Here is a 22,764-nt window from a genome sequence, read left to right as displayed (position 1 = left end):
TAGGATCAAGGGCTGACACTGGCAAGCAACAGGCTCTAAAACTATGACCCAGGAAAAAACTTTTCTGGAAGACATCAACATTACCTCCTAGACACAGAAAATGTTGGCTTCATCCCAGTAGTTTCTTTACACACTTTAAATATGTGTCTCATTAGGATCATATATAACCCACCTGATTTCATGTCTTGCCTTTTCTTTTCATTCTGCAGATTCTTCTAAGAAGCCTAAATTCACCAAGTGCCGTTCACCTGAGCTAGAGACTTTTTCATGCCACTGGACAGATGCAGTTCATCATGGTTTAAAGAGTCCAGGACCCATACAGCTGTTCTATACTAGAAGGTGCTACCTTCATGCCTTTCTGATTTTCCTCTCTATGGATGTACCTACTAAAGTACACTGAGTCACATGTAGTGTAGGAATGGAAGTGATTTGTTGTGATTTATGTAATTAATGAGTATCATTCGCTCATTTATTGAAAAAAATATTAATCAAGACCATCCTATATGCTGAGTACTATTTTAGGCACTGGAGATATAGCAGTGATTACAAAATGACAAAATCCCTGGTCTAAGGGAAGTTTCCTTCCAACACAGGAAGACAGACAATAAAAATTGAATAAAATGTCAGCTAGTAATATAGGTTATTAAGAAAAATAAAGCCAGAAAGCAGCATATCAGCAGTGTGTGGGAGTGTGTGTATGTGTGTGAGAGTGTGTCAAAGTGTGGGTGAGAGTGTGTATGGATACACATGGGCATATGCATGTGGATGAGAGTGTGTGTAAGAGGCTTGCATGATATTGAAATGGGTGGTCCTAGGAGACCTCTCTATTATGGTGCCCTAGACCAGAGACATAAGTGAAATGGGACCGGCCACATGAATATCTGGGGGAAAGGCTATCCAGGCAGAGGAAATTGCATACAGAGTCCCTAAGGCAGTCTTGGCATATTTGAGGGAAGATAAAGGCTAGCACTGAAGGCGCAAGATTGAAGTGAGGATAGTGATGTGGGAAAGAATCAGAGAGTTACGTAGGGACAGACTATGCCAAAGCTCGTAGGCAAGGGCAAGGCTTTGAATTTTACTTTATTTTTGGTGGAAAACTGTAGGTGTTTTTTGAAAAGATGTATGTTTTATAGAAGCAACTTGATTTCTGGGCAGATAATGCACTATGTCTCTTAAATATATTTAATAAAAGACTGTAGTACTTTTTTGTTTTTACCAATAACCCTCTAAAATAGCAGAGGAAGGATGAAACAAAGACCTCTCAATATAGGTACCACCCAAGTTGTTTATTTCTTCCCCTTCACCTGGTATTATTTTCGTTTTTGTTTACTCTTATTCTGTATATTTTTACTTTTTTTACATTTTAGGCTTAAACTCTTCATTATCTCTTCTTTCCCACCCAACTCAGAGAAGACCTAAGCCAAGATGCAGGGTTAGTGAGGACCCTTTATCCTTGGCTCAAGTCGTTCGTTAGTCAGAGGACGATGTTGTCTATCCCATAGAGGAGCTGGGAAAGAGAAGGAAGATGCAGCCAGCACTTAGGGATATGAGCTCAGAGCCAACAAACCTGTACTTCAGTGTAGTTCTGCACTTTCTCACCAAGGAATATTTGAGAAATTAACCAGTTTGTGAACAACTAAGCCTCCTCATTTGCAAAAAGGAGATAATGGACTCGCCTCATGGCTTCTTGTGAGGATTGTCTTAGATAACTCATGAAAAATACTTAGCACAGTACTTAACACGTAATAAGTACTCAGTAAATGGTAGCTGGTATTCTTATTATTGGTACTATAGTGATAATTTTAAATAATTATGATGTATAATTCCAGTTCCTGGACTATAAAGATGACTATAAGTGGTATAAGACCATTTATACCTATAAATTATTATAATTAGTGTAATTATTGGTATACGGCCATTTTATTACAGAGCTGCAACTTAATTTGGAGATAAAAATACTTTGAGGACCTTCCCCACCTTTCAGTGTAAGAGAGGTCTCTTAGATGAAGTGAAGTGAAGATGAAGTGTTTGGGCACCAAGTATATTGTATGTTTCCTTAAGGCTGACACCACAGAGAGAGTGGGGCCAGTAAACAAAGTTGATTTCTATAAATACATTCAGACATGAAGCTAGTATGTTTGATAACACTTTTTAAATGGGTAGAATTCATTATGTTATTTGTAAATAAAAAGAGAGAAGGAGACTTGGTGCAATTTTCATGCTTTACCTCAGAGAGCCAGCTCAATTTGTACAAGCACAATTAGCCAAACTGTAGAGAAAAGTAGCAGAATAACCTCTTAAACTGGGTCTACTTTATGAAAATAATTTTTTGCTACCTCTATATTTACCAAATTTGAAATTAGCAAAAAGAGAAATCCAAAGGAATGAAGATTTCATAAACATATGTCCCTTGTCCTCATCAATCAGGGCCATATAGCTATCTACAGGCATCTTATGTGTATCCCAGTCATTTAAGCATCCCTGGTTCAAACCCAGGATCTATACTAGCAAGGAAGCTGCTGAAGGCGTGACTGGGTAGAGGGAAAAATTCAGACATATTCAGAAGGATGTCCTAGTTTTTGCACTGGTAGTGTTTGGAGTCCCAGGGGAATAAGTACAACCTTATGATTAAGTGCCAACTCAAACTTACAAAATTACATTTTTGTGTTTTTTTCTATAAAATATAACTATTAAACACCAAAAGCATTGACAACAAAAGCCAAAATAGACAAATGGGACCTAATCAAACTCCACAGCTTCTGCACAGCAAAAGAAACAGTCACTAGAATGAATCAGCAACCAACAGAATGGGAAAAAAATTTTTTTTACCCATCTGACAAAGGGCTGATATCCAGAATTTACAAAGAACTGAAACAGATTTACAAGAAAAAAACAAACAAGCCCATTCAAAAGTGGGCAAAGGATATGAACAGATACTTTACAAAAGAAGACATATATGAGGCCAACAAACATATGAAAAAATGTTCATCATCACTGGTCATCAGAGAAATGCAAATCAAAACTACATTGAGATACCATCTCACGCCAGTTAGAATGGCGATCATTAAAAAATCTGGAGACAACATGCTGGAGAGGATGTGGAGAAATAGGAACACATTTACACTGTTGGTGGGAGTGTAAATTAGTTCAACCATTGTGGAAGACAGTGTGGCGATTCCTCAAGGACCTAGACATAGAAATTCCATTTGACCCAGTAATGCCATTACTGGGTATATATCCAAAGGGTTATAAATCGTTCTACTATAAGGACACGTGTACACGAATGTTCATTGCAGCACTGTTTAAAATAGCAAAGACCTGGAACCAACCCAAATGCCCATTGATGATAGACTGGACAGGGAAAATGTGGCACATATACACCATGGAATATTATGCAGCCATCAAAAACGATGAGTTTGTGTCCTTTGTAGGGACATGGATGAACCTGGAAACCATCATTCTCAGCAAACTGACAGAAGAGCAGAAGATCAAACACCGCATGTTCTCACTCATAGGCGGGTGTTGAACAATGAGAACACATGGACACAGGGAGGGGAGCACTACACACTGGGGTCAGTTGAGGGGAAATAGGGGAGAGATGGTGGGGGGTGGGGAGCTGGGGAGAGATGGCAAGGGGAGAGATGCCAGATGTAGGTGATGGGGAGGAAGGCAGCAAATCACACTGTCACGTGTGTACCTATGCAACAATCTTGCATGTTCTTCACATGTACCCCAAAACCTAAAATGCAATAAAATAAATAAATGGAAAAAAAAAAATATATATATATATATAACTATTTTGAATATCTTAGCCAAACTACCATAAGCCCACAGCCCAGTTTGCCTGAGAAGGGTAGAACTGAGGGATTAGGAGGATCAGGATTGGAATAGACTAATGAGTATACAAATAAATTTGACTTCTCATTGCCCACTTCATAAAGAGGACAATACAAATGCACTTTCTGACTCTTGTCATTGTTATTTAGAACTCAGTTGCTAGGCAACTCCTGAAACTATAGAAATATGCCTCGCATCCTGACACAGAAATAAAACTGTGAGAGGATTTTATCCAAAACCAGAGTCAGCGAAGGCGGAAAGGAGCAGAGAAGGGCGGTGCAGTTGTTTCAGTTTACTGGCCTGAGTATCTAAAGCACAACGGAATGTGAATATGTCAAACTGTCAACAGGACAGTTCAGGCACAGCCCTACAGGCAGATGGGTGTTTTGCCTGGCTCTGCCCCTTGCCAGATAGCTGGCAGAAGAGGCAGCCTCCACATGTTAGGGCAGCTGACCCAAAATAGTCCCTGCCATCCTGTGATGGCAATAGTGCCAAATTCAGCCTCTGAGCTTGCGGGGCACTCAGGATGAATGCAAATCACAGGCATGGCAAAAGGAGGCTCTGGGAAGCATGTTGGAGCTGCTCTGCTCTCAGTTCCTTGCATGTAAATGCTGTGTTTTTAAAGAAAGTGGGCATATGAACACTCAGTCTTTAAGGCTGTATTCTCCACCTCTTCCATACCCATTCGACCCCCTTCAAAAATTTCATTTTCTATGCAAGATTCTGTGGAAAATTAGTAGGGATAAAGGGCACTCTTACTTTTATTTTTCTTAAACAAAAGAGTTAAATTTAAAGCCAAAAACACATGAGATTTCTGTCATAAAAACAGCTGCTCTTAAAACATAAATGATGTTTTATTTTTATCATTTCTTTTCTAATTGGTTGTCTTTAGATGAAAAACTAAATGAAGTTTAGTCTGCTCTTTATTCTTATTTTTATTAATAGTCTCTTTCTATGGTTCTTACTCCTTCCATTTCACAAGATAGTCTGGGAGCAAACCTAAACCACATAACTTTTGGGAGTAAGAGCAGAGGGTAACTTCCATAAATTGATTTTGGTCATCTGTAGAGACATTCAACCCAGTGAAGACAGGTGACACAGTATCTGTTTCATGAGCTCATTTTGGTTATTGTCTACATTTAAGAGTTTAAAATATATGTTTTAAATATTTATTTAAAACAAAATTCAATATCGGTTCATGAAGAAAAAGTTTGAAAGTTGTGTTTTGAACTAGCTGTTCCTGATCCATCATGCTTAAAATAAACACTTTGTTTGTCCTGTGGAGTTCATGGATTTGGGGTAATCTAAACAGTTTTTTACACAGTCCTAATGAGTATCAAGGTACTGACATGCCACTGTTGAGAAATTTTGTAAAACATGAAAGAGCTAATCTCCTTTTAGAAATCCAAACCTGCTAAGCACTATCTACATCTTTGGAACATCTTAATACTTTGAGTTTTCTAACTTTTTTACTATCACTTATGCTAAATACATTTGATATCCCCTCTACTGTGTGAAAGCCTCATTTTCTGGGTAATCTTCTTACAACTACTCTCTTTAATGCATGCTTATGTAGTTTGAAATTAAATATCAAATTAAGCATACTATAATTCAATGAACCACCTACCTGGTCCTAATTTTTTTAATATTTTTCTTCTGACTCTAAATATAGACACACATACATACACACACATGCACACAAACACACCTTATCTTTTCTTCTGCCCTTTTCCCACTTACTTTTTGCATCACAGGTGAATCTGTCTCTCATTCAAGCATATGCAGCTTTTTTTTTTTTTTAGACGGTGTCTTGCTCTGTTGCCCAGGCTAAAGTGCAGTGGTGCAATCTTGGCTCACTGCAACCTCTGCCTCCTGGGTTCAAGCAATTCTCCTGCCTCAGCTCACTGGGTAGCTGGAATTACAGGTACACGCCACCACACCCAGCTAATTTTTGTATTTTTAGTAGAGATGGGGCTTCATCATGTTAGCCAAGCTGGTCTCAAACTCCTAACCTCATGATCCACCTGCCTCAGCCTCCCAAAGTTCTGGGATTACAGGCATGAGCCACTGTGCCCGGCCAGCATATGCAACTTTTAAGAATCTCAACCAAAGCAGCATTTCACTATCTCAGACCCTGGAGTCTCTGCCATTTTAATCCCAATTTCCTTCCAACAGCTGAGGAGCAGCTGTCTCAAGGACCCCCTGATACGACACAAGTTTTTTCCTAGTACCAAGCAGGCCAGCCTGAGAAATAGCTATAAGAAGGAAATATGCATCTTCTTCCAGCCTTGCATCCCTTCCTTCCAGGCCCTGCCTTCCCCACAGCCTGCTGTGTCCTTGTTGTCCACTGCTGCCCAGCACCCATCCCACAGAGGGATGGTCCCAAACCTCCACAGTCTGGCCTAAGGGCCACTGGTGCCTTTGCCTGCACAGGGCCATTCCTACCTCATCTTCCACAACCACAGATTCCATGGCTTTGTGTCCCTTTGACTTATAAATTATCTTCTCAACTAACAAGCTACTGAATTATAGGGGGATAATGAATTACCTCACCCAAGTGGCAATTCTAATTTAAGAAAATTTTCCTGTCATTCCATTGCCTCTTGCTCCCCATAGCACAGTCATGCCCATACTTCCTTACCTTAATCCCTTTAACCTCTCCGTTTCCTCCCTTCCTTGCCGTATTGCCATCTATTAAACTTTTACCCATCCTTCAAGAATGCTTAAAACACACCTCCACCTTGAAGCCTTCCATGAAGAGCCAGAGCAATCATTCCCTCTTCTGAACTTTTAAGGGACCTAAAGAGCACTACTGATGAGCATTTACCCATATTACTGTATAATACCATTTTTTACTCCTTCCTTCTGATGCAGGAGGAATTCCTTAAACATCTATGAATCCCCCATAGTGTCTGGCATCATGTTCTAAACATAATTAATTCTCATTAAATATCAATGGAATGAATATGAGAGACCCAAAAAATTACTCAGATGGGAATTTCTGAGTCTTCTTTTAGCCTGAAATTAGGGAACCAAATCTTACTTATCTTTATATCTGCACAGTGTTGGTGCTGGATATAATGCATCACTCTGCCTGGAGCACACATCAGTTTGTCTCCTCAGTTTCTTCTACCATAGATTGGGGAAACAGCCAGGTCTAAACTTTCACTGTTCTCTGGGATTCTCTAGTTTGTGGGGTGACTCTCTGTACTGTTTTAATGAACATTTTAAAATGTCCCTAAGTCTCAGAACCTTCATCTATAGAACAGGGATAATAAAGTACCTACCATAGGAATCAATTTAAGAGCAGGCATAGCATTCAATAAACAAAAGCTTTTTCCATAGGCAAAAGTACCAAATGGCCTCATAACCATCTTTAGACACTGATGATATTGTCCACCAATGTGATACGTCTCGTGAATGGTGTTGCTAAAATACCTCTTCACAAAATATTTGTGTTCCAATTTATTAAATCAGACTATCAAACAACTTACTTAGACTTAAGCATGATTTTTGGAACAATTAATCTTTTTAACCTTCCCTTTTAGGAACCCTCAAGAAGAGACTCAAGAATGGAAAGAATGTCCTGATTACGTTTCTGCTGGGGAAAACAGCTGTTACTTTAATTCATCGTTTACCTCCATCTGGATACCTTACTGTATCAAGCTAACTAGCAATGGTGGTACAGTGGATGAAAAGTGTTTCTCTGTTAACCAAATAGGTAAATCACAGGTTTGTGTTTCATTTGCCATAGTTTTAGACCAAATAGATGGGAAAGCCTGCAATGTCCAAGTATGATCAAAAAGGAAGAGGTCGTAACCATGTTCTATAGGTACATGGAGATCTGTTTTACATGAGATGGGATCAGCTGGTGAACAAGAGGAAAAGGGCGGGGGAACTTAAGTTGACTTTAATGTAAAGCAGCCTGGCAGTAAATGTTGTGAAGAAAAGAATAGGAACCTTGTGGAGTGTTTTCCTTTAGGATATCTTTGAAGTTGTGTTGTGTTTTTATCTACTACTGCAAAGGGTGAACTTAATGTATTCTTAGGATTTCTTATTTCCTAATTATTTGATAGGATGATTATATTCAGATTCCCTGAAATATGTTGGCCTTTGACCTCTACCATTGCTATAATCAAAGCCTAGATTTGCTTTATGACAAAGCCCAATCATTCTGGAGTGTTACATTTGCAAAGCAGCCACAGTCACTTTAAAGACATGTTTATAAGATCTCAGAACAAACACTGGAGACAATCAGCTCAGTGAACTAAGTGAAAGATCCAAAGAGAGGCTCCTTTGCCCATCAGATGGACACAAGGTGGAAACAAAGCAAAGCAAAACAAACAACTGTAATTAGAATGTTCATGTTTATACCATAATAGTATCAATAGCAAAATCGAAAGAATCCAAGAAGGACTTTGTGTAGCTGAAATTGGTGCCTTAAAATCTATCCATAAAAGCTCATTTGTTGCTTATAGGAATTCCTTGTTGCTTCTCCCAAATGTGTTGTTCTTTTATGTGGTTTTCTAGGCATCAGCAGACTGGAAGAGATACGAGTATGTGGCTAGAAGTTACAGATAGAAACAAATAAAATCTAATAACCTGACTTTAAGGGAGAAAACTAAGAAAACTGTATCAAGCAGTAAAGGTAACCAGATTGCTTTGGAAAGGCAATTTAGTATGTGCCCTTACATCAGTGGATATGGCTGTTGAGCTGAAACTAGATGAGATAGCAGAATGGGATAGTAGCAAGAATACTGTTTTAAAACCCATATTCTAGCCCTCTTCTCTGCCAATAGCCTGTCCTACTCATTTACCTGGCTGACTTTCACTGAGCACCTCTCATGTGTCAGGCACTGTTCTGGTGGTGGTGGTTATGGAATAAGTATGATACAGTCAAGGAGGGGAGTCAGGCATGTTCACAAATAATTACAGTTTAGTGTGATAGGTGTTAGCCTGGAAATGTGTGGAATGCAGAGCTGCAAAGGTGGTGGCCAAATGCATGAATGATTGACCAGACCTGAAGGATGAGGAAGGGCTGCACAGAGATGGTGACAGTTTAGTTACCTCTGAACAGGAATTGGACTCTCCCTATTTTTAAAAAAGTGGTGACCCGCAGTGGTCAAAAGCATGAGTGAGTGTTTTCAGGTACCACAGTGGACTGTGCATTTCAGTAACTACTGAATTCCAACAGTAGCAAACAGCACGTGTTCAAGGACTCGGGAGCAGTTAGGAAGCCCTCCTAGTCAGCTGGAGAAATCATCAGTAGTCTTTTGTGCCCCAAAAAGGAATTTGGACTTAACTGTCACAAGGTACCTTTGAGGATGTTTAAAAAGGTAAATGACTTGAGGATAGTAATAGCTAATAGTCACAGAAGTCTTACCACATGTCAGGTATAAAAACCATCTTTTGCAATCTGCACTTTACAGATAACAAAACCGAGGTGCAGAGCAGTTGAAGGACTAGTTCAAGTCAAACAGCTAGTAGGTAGAGCTGTGATTTGAACCTCCAGCATCCATGCTCTTACTCTTGAGACTATGCAGTGCCACTTGTTGCATTATTAATGCCTCGGAGCAAATAATCTTGTTGCAATGTGGAACATAGATTGGCGTGGGATGGACTAGAGGTAGAAGAGGTTAAAAGACTGAGATGATCAAGGAAAAAGATTATGACAGGCAGTTACAATTAGCACAGTTGTTGTGGGGGGAGGTGCTGAGACTGAAAGAGAACAAAGAACTAAGGTAACCCTAGTAGATCTTGAGAAAGGTGTCAATCATTACAAGCCTCAGCTTCCTCGTCTGTTATACATATATCTGGTACTACCTCACAGGGCTGTTCTCTGGACTTAAAGTACTATGCTTGTTAGACATTTGTCATTCATTCAATTCATTCAGCGAATATGTATTATGTTCTTCCCTCAGGCCAATCAGTGTTCTCTATGATGGGGATAGAAACTTTCGTCTCTGGTGGGATTTGATCTCAGTGAGGGTAGAAAGCAACAATGCTATGGAGAAATGCAGGAAAGGAAGATAGGAGTGTTGGAGAGGTTGCAGTGTTAAATGGGGTTTTCAGCATTGGCATCCCTGAGTCAGTGGCATCTGAATGAAGAAGAATTAGAGAGAATAATTATGTGTGTGTCTCAGGGAACAGCATTTTAGCAAGGGGGCACAGCCAGAGGAAAGATCCCAAAGTAGGAGCATGCCTTTCCTCACTCAAGGAACAGCAAGCAAGTGGTGGAGTGGGCACAGAGTGAGTGAGGAGACTGGCATGAGATCAAATTCCACAGACAGGATGGTCAAATCCACACAACCGTTGTAACAACTTTGATTTTCACTTGGAGTGAGGTAGGAAGCCTTTGGAGGGTTTTAGATGATGAGTGATGTGATCTAATGTAGGTGTTAGTAATCACTGTGTCAGTTTGCTTGAGGATTGCCTGGAGAATAGACGGGAGGGGACAAAGACCAAAGGAGAATAGTGGAGAGACAAATGCAGCAAGAAGAGTGAAAAAAGTTAATGGCTAGGACGAGGTTATAGAGGTGCAGGTGGTAATATGTGGTTGGATTCTGTTATATCTTGAAAGTACAGCTGACAGAATAAGGATTAATGAGGAAAAGATGAGCCAAGGAGCAGTTCATTGTTTTTATCCTGAACAACTATAGGAATTGAGTACTCGTTAACAGCGATGGGAAAGAGGAAAGGAGAGCAGGTTTTGGAGAGGAAGAGCGAGGGTTTGTTTGGGGGTATATTAAGTTTCAGATATTTTTAAAATATTTCACAGGGGTTGTCAATACAGCATGTGGATGTATGTATAATGGTAAAGGACAGGCCATTATTATGCCTGTAATGGTGGTACCTAGCCTTTTCCAAAAGGACCTTGTCGCATATCCTCTATTTTTCAAATGCAGCATAAGTAATAAGTTATAGAAAATCTTCCTTTAAAAACATTTCTATAGTTGGGTCACTTTAAAAGGTTAAGCTTTTGTTTTCGGGATTCCTGAATCCCCAACAAATCCAGAAGGGTGAGGAATTACTGCCATTATATTGCCATATGTAGTTTGACCATTTTGCATATCCTTCCAATTTAATTTTCAAAATGTAGTCATGATTCATCAAATTTTGACTCTCCCTGTTTTTAAAAAAGTGGTGTCGAACCCACAGTGGGTAACAGCATACTCCTCCACTATAAGGTCTGTTTTCACTGTTGGTGCACACAAGAGCTTCCCCCTTTAGCCACAAGATGTGACAGCCAGCAAGAGCTCACGATGTATATCTGTAGAGTTCTCTCCAGTCAACCCTAGGGATGCACACTTTGCAACACTCTAAGTGACCTTCTATATATGGCAAAAAAAAGAAAGTAAATTTTACTCTGTTTCTGCAAGTGATTTTCAAAACCCTCAGTAATGAGATCCAACTAGCAATAATTTACTGGGAACTATCTAGAATATAAATTTAAATATAGTTTCTAGCTTTGGAATCTACATTTTTCTTCATCAGCCTCTGAGAAATTGTGGTCTTTGAGGTCCTAATAAGCAGAATGCAGCAAATTTTCCTGAGTATGTAGAGTATATCAATAGAACCTGAGAAAAACAATGTTTCAAGTTGTTCACATGACAGTTGAAAAAAGACAGAAAACACTGAATCATCACCATTTAAGAGAGTAACATAATACCTTCTTCCTTCTTAAGTCAGAAGAAAGTATCACACATGGCTAGGAAGACCACAAAGCTAGGGAGCATTAGCAGAGTGTGCAGGAAGATTGTATGAGTGGCAACACAGAAATGAGTAAAACAAGGTCTCTGCCTCCAGGCCATACATGGTTGAAAGAAAAAAGATTTCTCTACCCCTAGTTCCAAAGCAGCCCCATGACTAAATTCTGTAGGTCTTTCTGTCTTTTCAGTTTCAAGTGAAAATGAATTCCTTTGCCAAAATCCCAATGCATTTATGATATCAGAACAAAAAGGAATATAAAATATGGCAGATCTTGAAAATAGTGATTGGATTTTTGACTCCAAAAGGAATTTTTTAAGGGCTTATTTAAAAGTTAAAAGGCCATTCTTGAGTAGAAAATGTTACTCTCTTACAAAGTGAAAGTTATAATAAGAAAAATATTGGAAGAAATAAGAGTATGAATGATTAAAAAATGTAGAAAATAATTTGTTCTTTTGAAAAGAATGCCTTCCATTAATACCGACTTGTGTCTGTCTGCCTGTGTACTAATGCTCTTGAATTGCACAGTGCAACCAGATCCACCCATTGCCCTCAACTGGACTTTACTGAACATCAGTTTAACTGGGGTTCATGCAGACATCCGAGTGAGATGGGAAGCACCACTCAGTGCAGATATTCAGAAAGGATGGATGGCTCTGGAGTATGAACTTCAATACAAAGAAGTAAATGAAACTCAGTGGAAAATGGTAAGATGTCACTACACCTTACGCTTTGACTTTTCTATTTCAGCACCCTCTCTCTCATTTATCATTAGACTTTCCTTTGACCTAATACCACAAGTCCATGCTGTATTCTTCATAATTTCTTATTTGAGAAAACATGATTTAATCGGTAAAGTATTATCTTGAAATTCTGTAAGACAGGAGATGTTTATGTATACATGGAAGCCTGTGGAAGGGAAAGAAAACTATTTCTCCACTCATTCTTGCTGTACCGTTTAACTTAGAGTAACGTTATAGACTGACCACTTAGCTGTCTTTGGGGATGTGGCTAAAAATGGGAAAGTTTGTGATCAAAGTCAACAGTAGACTATGGTCAAATAGTTTCTCATGATTTTAGTTGCTGCTGCTCAGAAGACTCCCATTAAAATAAATTTGTATGTGTCTACAGGAAAACAGAGGGAGGGCATTTGTTTCTTAGAGGTTTCAGAAGGATGTTTTGTTACATACCTCAGAGAAGAATCAAGCTGAGATTCTGATGTAGGCAGTTAGAGAGCATGGTACTGGTTGACTTCTGAACCCCACGCTTTCTTACCAAGCGTATGGAACTCAGCACTTTGACAAATTTCACATGGCACATAACAAGAGGAAAAACAGGAGTATCGTGCGCTCCCAATACAACTAATTCTAAACCTGTCTTAACCACAGCCACAGCCACAGCCAAGCCAAGCAGTTTCTGGCCACTCATCATCAGGTGATGCCCAGCAGCCTGGCACAGATCACTCCCAGAATTTTGAGACACCAGCCCTGTCCATTCAGTGAACCACTGAAAAAGATGCCAATTCTGTCATTAGCAGAAAGTTAAGTTTGGAGGAACTTTAAATAGTAATACTTTGAGGCTCTATTTTCTGAATCATTTTAATTTAGATATGTGTTCTGTAACTCGGTACAAATAAAATGCCTGATCGGATGGTAAATCAAACAAAATCTAAATCCAAGTTACAATCAAACATTATTCAGCAACAGGTACTGAAATAACTAATATGCAGAAGGCACCGTGCTAAATATCTAAGGTAATCGTTCTCAAAGTGGGAACCACAGACCCCTGAGGGTCCCTGCGATCCTTTCAGGGAATTCAGTACTATTTTCACAATACGCTAAAATGTTATTTTATTCACTATGTTGAAGTTTAGCTTTATGGCACAAAAGCAGTAGTGGAAACACTGCTGTCACATTAGCACGAAGCAAGGCAGTAGTATCAAATTTTACTAATAGTCATTGTATTCTCCATCATCATGCACTTACAGTAAAGAAGGGGGAAAAAGCCAGTTTCACATATGAAGTTATTGATGAAGCTGTAAAAATTGTTAATTTTACTAAACCTCGATCTCTGAGTACATAGCTTATCAATATTCTGTGTGAGGTGTGGAAATTACACATTAAGCATGTCTGCTACATACCGAGGTCTTAAAGAAAAACGTTTAAATGACTGAGTTGACAGCTGAACTGTTTTTATTACTTGGAGCACCATTTTTACTTGGAAGAACAACTGATAAACTGGCAGATGGTTCTTCTTATTTGAATTGGCAAACATTTCTCAAAAAAGAATGAAGCGAACTTGTCCCTTCAGAAAAAACAACTGACAATATTTTTTTCCATGAAAAAATTTGACCTTTCAAGGCAATTCATTTTGCCTTTTTGGAAAATTTGTATCTGCAATCATGAGCTTGATAGTGTTTTAATATTTGAAGACTTTTCTTGAAGAGATTGATGGTGATATTAGTGAAAGTGACTTTTAAATAATATTGTATAATAAAATGTATGAACATTTAGAAAAGCTGCAAGTCAGCTAACCAATATTTTCCAAATGACTAATATATGATATAAGCAAATCATGTGTGAGGAAACGATCCATTCAAAGTACTAGATAGAATGGTGAATTTTTTTAATGATCAAAAATTTTGTATGTTTATTGTGTACAACTTTTTTTTGAAATATGGATACATTGTAGAATGGTTCTATCACACTAAATAACATATGCATTACCACACATAGAATTTTTTGTGTGTTGAGAATACTTAAAATCTATTCATTTAGAGATTTTCAAAATACAATACATAGTCATTAACTATACCTAGGCATTAACCATTTCATACAGTAGATCTCTTAAACTAATTCTTCCTAACTGAAAATTGTAATTCTCTCATCAATATCTCCTCAGCCTTCCACCCTACTACCCACCACCCCTGATAACCACCATTCAACTCTATACTTCTGAGTTCAACTTTTTTAGATTCTGCATATAAGTGAGATTATGTGGTATTTGTTTTTTCTGTGTCTGGATCATTTTCCTTAATATCATATCCTCCAGCTTCATCCATATTGTCACAAATGGCATGATATCTTTCTTTTTTTAAAGGCTGATAGCATTCCATTGTGTATATATACCATATTTTCCTTATCCACTTACCCATTAATGGAATGTAAGTTGATTCTGTATATTGGCTGTTACAAGTAGTGAACATGGGAGTCCAGATATTTCTTCAACATATTGATTTCATTTTCCTTGGATATATACTTAGTAATAATATAATGGATAATATGGTAGTTCTATTTTTAATTTTTTGAGGAAGCTTCATATTATTTTCCATAAAGGGTATACTAATGTACACTCCCACTAATGGCATGAAAGAGTTCCCTTTTATCCACATTCTCACCAACACTTGTTATCTGTTCTCTTTTTTGGAACTAACCATTATAACATCTTTGTGCACTCTATACCTTCTGTGAGCTGATATCTCATTGTAGTTTAAATTTACATTTCACTGATGATCAAAGATGTCAAGCATTTTTCATATACCTGTCGGTCATTTCTGTATCTTCTTTTTTTCTATTCAGGTCCTTTGCCCATTTTTTAATTGGGTTATTTATTTTCTTGCTATTGAATTGTTTGATTTAGTTCATTATATATCTCAGATATTAACCTCTTATCAGATGTGTGTAAATAGTGTCTCCCATTCCATAGATTGTCTCTTTATTCTGTTGATTGTTTCCTTGGCTGTGCAGAAGGTTTTCATGCAGTCCCATTTATCTATTTCTACTTTTGTTGTCTGTGCCCAATGGAGCCGTATCCAAAATATCATTGCCCAAACAAATGTCATATAGCTTTTCCCCTATATTTTCTTCCAGTAGTTGTACAGTTTCAGGTTTTACATTTAAGCCTTTATCAACTTTGACTTTATTTTTGTATATGGTGTAAAATAAGGGTATCATTTCATTCTTCTGCATATAGATATCCAACTTTCCCAACAGCATTTAAAAACAGAGTCCTTCCATTATTGTGTATTCTTAGCACCTTTGTAATAAATCAATTTACTGTAAATGTGTGGACTTATTTCTGAACCCTTTATTCTTTTACATTGGTTTATGTCATTTTTATGCCAGTACCATGCTGTTTTGATTACTATAGCTTTGTAGGATGTTTTGAGGTCAGTAGAGTGATGATTCCAGCCTTGTTCTTTTTTTTTCAAGATTGCTTTGGCTATTCGTAGTCTATTGTAATTGCATACAAATTTTAGAATTGCTTTTTCTATTTCTGTGAAAAATGACATTGGACTTTTAATAAGGATTGCATTGAATTTGTAGATCACTTTAGGTAGCAGGGACATTTGAACAATATTAATTCTTCTAATCCATGAACATGGCTATCTGTTCATTTATTTGTGTTGTCTTCATGGTTTATAGTTTTTAGTGTACAGATATTTCACCTACTTGTTTAAATTTATTTCTAGGTATTTTATTTTATTTTTATTTTTATAGCTATTTTGAAAGTTTTTTTTTAATTTCTTTCTCAGATTTTTCCTCATTAGTGTATACAAACATTACTGATTTTTGTATGTTGACTTTGTGTCCTGCAGCTTTACTGAATTTGTTTCTCTGTTCTAGCAGTTTTTTGTTGAAGTCTTTATGGTTTTTTATATATAAAATCATGTCATCTGCAACCAAGGAAAACTTAACTTCTTCCTTTCCAATTTTGGATGTGTTTCATCATTTCGTGGTGACACCAAAAGCAATTGCAACAAAAACAAAAATTGACAAACGAGATCTAAGTAAACTAAAGAGATTCTGCACAGCAAAAGAAATAACTGAAAAAACAGACAATCTTTAGAATGGCTGAAAATATTTGCAAACTATATATCTGACAAAGGTCTGATATCCATAATCTATAAGGAACTTAAATAAATCAACAAGCCAAAAACAAACCCTATTCAAAAGTGGACAAAAGACATAAAGAGACACTTTTCAAAAGAACACAAACATGTGACCAACAAGCATATGAAAAAATAGCAAGCATTACTAATAATTAAGAGAAAGGCATATCAAAACCACAATGAGATACTGTATCACAGCAATCAGAATGGCTATTACTAAAAAGTACAAAAATTACAGATACTGGTGAGGTTGCAGAGAAAAGGAAACACTTATACACTGTTGATAATAATGTAAATTAGTTCAGCCATTGTGGAAGGTCGTTTGGCAACTTCTCAAAGAACTTAAAACAGAGGTGCCATTTGACCCAGCAATCCCATTTTTGGATGTATACCCAAAGGCATATAAAGCATTCTACCATAAAGACACATGTATGCATCTGTTCATCATAGCACTACTCACAATAGCAAAGACATGGAATAAAGAAAATGGTAGACTGGATAAAGAAAATGTGGTATATGTACACCATGGAATACTACTCAGGCAAAAAAAAGAACAAGATCCTGAAGAGTGTTTTCCAGCTTGGATTCATTCTCTCTGTCACATTCAGGTACACCTATCAAACATAGATTAGGTCTTTTCACATAATCCCATAGTTCTTGGAGGCTTTGTTCATTTCTTTTCACTCTAGGCCTGCCTTACAAAAGCTCCTGAAAGAAGCACTAAACACAGAAAGGAACAACCAGTACCAGCCACTCCAAAAATGTACCAAATGATAAAGAGCATCGACACAATGAAGAAACTGTGTCAACTAACAGGCAAAACAACCAGGTGACATCAAAATGACAGGATCAAATTCACACATAACAATATTAACCTTAAATGTAAATGGGCTAAAGGCCCCAATCAAAAGACATAGACTGACAAATTGGATAAAAGGTCAAAACCCATCGGTGTGCTGTATTCAGGAAATCCATCTCACGTGCAAGGACACAAATAGGCTCAAAATAAAGGGATGGAAGAAGATTTACCAAGCAAATGGAGAGCAAAAAAAGCAGAGGTTGCAATCCTAGTCTCTGATAAAACAGACTTTAAACCAACAAAGATCAAAAGAAATGAAGAAGGGCGTTACATAATGGTAAAGGGATCGATGCAACAAGTAGAGCTAACGATCCTAAATATATATAGTGCTATGATGAACATATGCATACATGTGTCTTTATGGTAGAATGCTTTATATTCCTTTGGGTATACATCCAAAAATGGGATTGCTGGGTCAAATGGCACCTCTGTTTTAAGTTCTTTGAGAAGTTGCCAAACGACCTTCCACAATGGCTGAACTAATTTACATTATTATCAACAGTGTATAAGTGTTTCCTTTTCTCTGCAACCTCACCAGTATCTGTAATTTTTGTACTTTTTAGTAATAGCCATTCTGATTGCTGTGATGCAGTGTCTATTTGTGGTTTTGATATGCCTTTCTCTACTTATTAGTAATGCTTGCTATTTTTTCATATGCTTGTTGGTCACGTTTGTGTTCTTTTGAAAAGTGTCTCTTTATGTCTTTTGTCCACTTTGAATGGGGTTTGTTTTTGGCTTGTTGATTTATTTAAGATCCTTATAGGTTATGGATATTAGACCTTTGTCAGATATATAGTTTGCAAATATTTTCAGCCATTCTACAGATTGTCTGTTTTTTCAGTTATTTCTTTTGCTGTGCAGAATCTCTTTAGTTTACTTAGATCTCGTTTGTCAATTTTTGTTTTTGTTGCAATTGCTTTTCATCAAAGGTATCATCACGAAACCTTTGCTGGGGCCTATGTCCAGAACGGTATTCCCTAGGTTTTCTTCTAGGGTTTTTACATTTTGGGGATTTTGCATTCTTATTTCATTCAGCATTTTATTTTATTTTTTTCATTAAACTTTAAGCTCTGGGGTACATTTGCAGATCGTGCAGGATTGTTACATAGGTATAAACATGCCATAGTGGTTTGCTGCATCCATCCCCCCATCACCTACTTTAGGTATTTCTCCTAATGTTATCCCTCCCCAATCCCCCAATTCCCTGCAATCTCTCCCCATACCCCCCACCCCCCAATAGGCCCTGGTGTATGATGTTCCCCTCCATGTGTCCATGTGTTCTCATTGTTCAACACCCACTTATGAGTGAGAACATGTGGTGTTCGATTTTCTGTTCTTGTGTCAGTTTGCTGAGAATGATGGTTTCCAGATTCATCAATGTCCCTGCAAAGGACATAAACTCATCCTTTTTTATGACTGCATAGTATTCCATGGTGTATATTTGCCACATTTTCTTTATACAGTTTATCATTGATGGACATTTGGATTGGTTCCAAGTCTTTGCTATTGTAGACAGTGCCACAGTGAACATATGTGTGCATGGGTCTTTATAATCGAACAATTTATAATCCTTTGGGTATATACCCAGTAATGGGATTGCTGGGTCAAATGATATTTCTATTTCTGGATCCTTGAGGAATCACCACACTGTCTTCCACAATGGTTGAACTACTTTATGCTCCCACCAACAGTGTAAAAGCTTTCCTATTTCTCCACATCCTCTCCAGCATTTGTTGTCCCCTGATTTTTTAATGGTCACCATTCTAACTGGCATGAGATGGTATCTCAGTATGGTTTTGATTTGCATTTCTCTAATGATTAGTGATGATGAGCATTTTTTCATATGTTTGTTGGCTGCATAAATGTCTTCTTTTGAAAAGCGTTCATATCCTTCGCCCACTTTTGAATGCGTTTGTTTGTTTTTTCTTGTAAATCTGTTTAACTTCTTGGTAGATTCTGGTTATTAGCTCTTTGTTGGATGGGTAGATTGCAAAAATTTTTTCCCATTCTGTTGGTTGCTGGTTCACTCTAATGATAGTTTCTTTTGCTGTGCAGGCTCTTAAGTTTAATTAGTTCCCATTTGTCTATTTTGGCTTTTGTTGCCATTGCTTTTGGTGTTTGAGTCATGAAGTCCTTTCTTATGCCTAGGTCCTGATTGGTATTGCCTAGGATTTCTTCTAGGGTTTTTATGGTGTTAGGTCTTGTTTAAATCTTTAATCCATCTGGAGTTAATCTTTGTATAAGATGTAAAGAAGAGGTCCAGTTTCAGCTTTCTGCATATCACTAGCCAGATTTCCCAACACCATTTATTAAACAGGGAATCCTTTCCCCATTGCTTGTTTTTCTCAGGTTTGTCAAAGATCAGATGGTTGTAGATACGTGGTGTTACTTCCGAGGTCTTTGTTCCATTCCATTGGTCTATATCTCTGTTTTGGTACCAGTACCTTCCTGTTCTGATTACTGTAGCCTTGTAGTATAGTTTGAAGTCAGGTAGCATGATGCCTCCAGCTTTGGTTTTTTTGTGTGTTGTTTTTTTTTTGTTTTTTAAATTAGGATTGTCTTGTCTATACAGGCTCTTTTTTGGTTCCATATGAAACTTAAGGTGATTTTTTTCCAGTTCTGTGAAGAAGGTCAATGGTAGCTTGATGGGGATAGCATTGAATCTATAAATTACTTTGTGCAATATGGCCATTTTCATGATATTGATTCTTCCTAGCCATGAGCATGGAATATTTTTCCATCTGTTTGTGTCTTCTCTTATTTCCTTGAGCAGTGGTTTCTAGTTCTCCTTGAAGAGATTCTTCACATCTCTTGTTAATTATATTTCTAGGTATTTTTTTCTCTTTGTAGCAATTGTGAATGGGAGTTTGCTTATGATTTGCTCTCTTTTTGTCTGTTATTGGTGTGTAGGAATGCTTGTAATTTTTGTACATTGATTTTATATTCTTAACTTCACTGAATTTGCTTATCAGCTTAAGGAGATTTTGGACTGAAATGATTGGTCTTCTAAATGTACAATTATGTCATCTACAAATAGAGACAATTTGACTTCCTCTTTTCCTAATTGAATAACTTTATTTTTTTTTCTTTCCTGATTCCTCTGGCCATTACTTCTAATACTATGTTGAACAGGAGTGGTGAGAGAGGGCATCCTTGTCTAGTGCCAGTTTTCAAAGGGAATGCTTCCAGTTTTTCCCCATTCACTATGATATTGGCTGTGGATTTGTCATAAATAGCTTTTATTATTTTGTGTTACATTCCACTGATACATAGTTTCTTAGAGTTTTTAGCATAAAGGGCTATTGAATTTTGTTGAAGACCTTCTCTGCATCTATTGAGATAATCATGTGGTTTTTGTCTTTGGTTCTGTTTATGTGATGGATTACATTTATACACTTGCATATGTTGAACCAGCCTTGCATCCCTGGAATGAAACCATTTGATTGTGATGGATAAGCTTTTTGATGCACTGTTGGATTCAGTGTGACAGTATTTTGTTGAAGATATTCACATCAGTGTTCATCATGGATATTGGCCTAAAATTTTCTTTTTTAGTTGTGTCTCTGCCAGGTTTTTGATATGAGAAAGATGTTGGTCTCATAAAATGAGTTAGGGAGGATTCCTTCTTTTTGTATTTCTTGGAATAATTTCAGAAGGAATGGTACCAGCTCCTCTTTGTAACTCTGGTAGAATTCGGCTGTGAACCCATCTCGTCCTGTACTTTTTTTGGTTGGTAGGCTATTAATTGCTGCCTCAACTTCAGACCTTGTTATTGGTCTGTTCAGGGATTCAACTTCTTTCTGGTTTAGTCGTGGGAAGATGTAAGTGTCCAGTAATTTATGCATTTCTTCTAGATTTACTGATTTATGTGCATAGAAGTGTTGGTAGTAGTCTCTGTTGGTAGTTTGTATTTCTGTGGAATCAGTGGTGATATGCCCTTAATCATTTTTTATTGCATCTATTTGATTCTTCTCTCTTTTTGATTGTATTAGTCTGGCTAACAGTCTATCTATTTTGTTGATATTTTCAAAAAACAGCTCCTGGATTCATTCATTTTTTGAAGGGTTTTTGGTGTCTCTATCTCCTGCAGTTCTGCTCTGATCTTAGTTATTTCTTTTGAATTTGTTTGATGTTACTCCTCTGGTTCTTTTAATTGTGACGATAGGGTGTCAATTTTAGATCTTTCCTTATTTCTCATGTGGGCATTTAGAGCTATAAATTTCCCTCTAGATACTGCTTTATATGTGTCCCAGAGATTCTGGTATGTTGTGTCTTTATTCTCATTGGTTTTGAAGAACATCTTTATTTCTTCCTTCATTTCATTGTTTATCTAGTAGTCATTCAGGAGCAGGTTGTTCAGTTTCCATGTAGTTGTGTGGTTTTAAGTGAGTTTATTAATCCTGAGTTCTAGCTTGATTGCACTGTGGTCTGAGAGACTGGTTGTTATGATTTTCATTATTTTGCATTTGCTGAGGAGCGTTTTACTTCCAATTATGTGGTTAATTTTAGAGTAAGTGTGATGCGGTGCTGAGAAGAATGTATATTCTGTGAATTTCAAGTGGAGAGTTCTGTAGATGTCTATTAGGTCTGCTTAGTCCAGATCTGAGTTCAGGTCTTGGATATCTTTGTTAATTTTCTGTCTTGTTGATCTGCCTAATATTGACAGTGGAGTGTTAACATCTGTCATTATTATTGTGTGTGAGTCTAAGTCTCTTTGTAGGTCATTAAGAACTTGCTTTATGTATCTGGGTGCTCCTGTATTGGGTGTGTATATATTTAGGATAGTTAGCTCTTCTTGTTGCATTGATCCATTTACCATTATGTAATGCCCCTTCTTTGTCTCTTTTGATCTTTGTTAGTTTAAAGTCTGTTATATCAAAGACTAGGGCTGCAACCCCTGCTTTTTTTGCTCTCCATTTGCTTGGTAAATCTTCCTCCATTCCTTTATTTTGTGCCTATATGTGTCTTTGCACATAAGATGGGTCTCCTAATAAAGCACAGCTGTGGGTCTTGACTCTATCTAATTTGCCAGTCTGTGTCTTTAGATTGGGACATTTAGCCCTTTTCCATTTAAGGTTAATATTGTTATGTGGGAATTTGATCCTGCCATTATTATGCTAGCTGGTTGCTTTGCCTGTTAGTTGCAGTTTCTTTATTGTGTCAATGGTCTTTACCATTTGGTACATTTTTGCAGTGGTTGGTACTGGTGGTTCCTTTCCATGTTTAGTACTTCCTTCAGGAGTTCTTGTAAGGCAAGCCTGGTGGTGACAAAATCTCTCTGCAATTGCTTGTCTGTAAAGAATTTTATTACTCCTTCACTTACAAAGCTTAGTTTGGCTGGATATGAAATTCTGGGTTGAAAGTTCTTTTCGTAAAGGATGTTGAATATTAGCCCCCACACTCTTCTGGCTTGTAGGGTTTCTGCCAAGAGATCCACTGTGAGTCTGATGGGTTTCCCTTTGTGTGAACC

General features: G+C 37.4%; 1 protein-coding gene across 4 annotated transcripts in view; it reads left to right on the top strand.

Annotated features, from left to right (window-relative positions):
- GHR (growth hormone receptor) overlaps nucleotides 1-22,764 on the top strand; it is a 300,742-nt gene that overhangs the window by 260,851 nt on the left and 17,127 nt on the right. For all 4 annotated transcript variants that reach the window (XM_032278846.1, XM_032278847.1, XM_032278845.1 and 1 more), the window contains 3 exons: nucleotides 210-339; nucleotides 7,386-7,558; nucleotides 12,073-12,251. In XM_032278846.1, coding sequence (XP_032134737.1) covers nucleotides 210-339; nucleotides 7,386-7,558; nucleotides 12,073-12,251 — 482 coding nt within the window. The remainder of the gene's footprint in view (nucleotides 1-209; nucleotides 340-7,385; nucleotides 7,559-12,072; nucleotides 12,252-22,764) is intronic.

The sequence above is a fragment of the Sapajus apella genome, unplaced genomic scaffold (assembly GCF_009761245.1).
Source record: "Sapajus apella isolate SASKATOON/1434 unplaced genomic scaffold, GSC_monkey_1.0 scaffold11, whole genome shotgun sequence".
NCBI classification, from domain to species: domain Eukaryota; kingdom Metazoa; phylum Chordata; class Mammalia; order Primates; family Cebidae; genus Sapajus; species Sapajus apella.
This window is presented reverse-complemented; position numbering and strand designations above follow the sequence as displayed.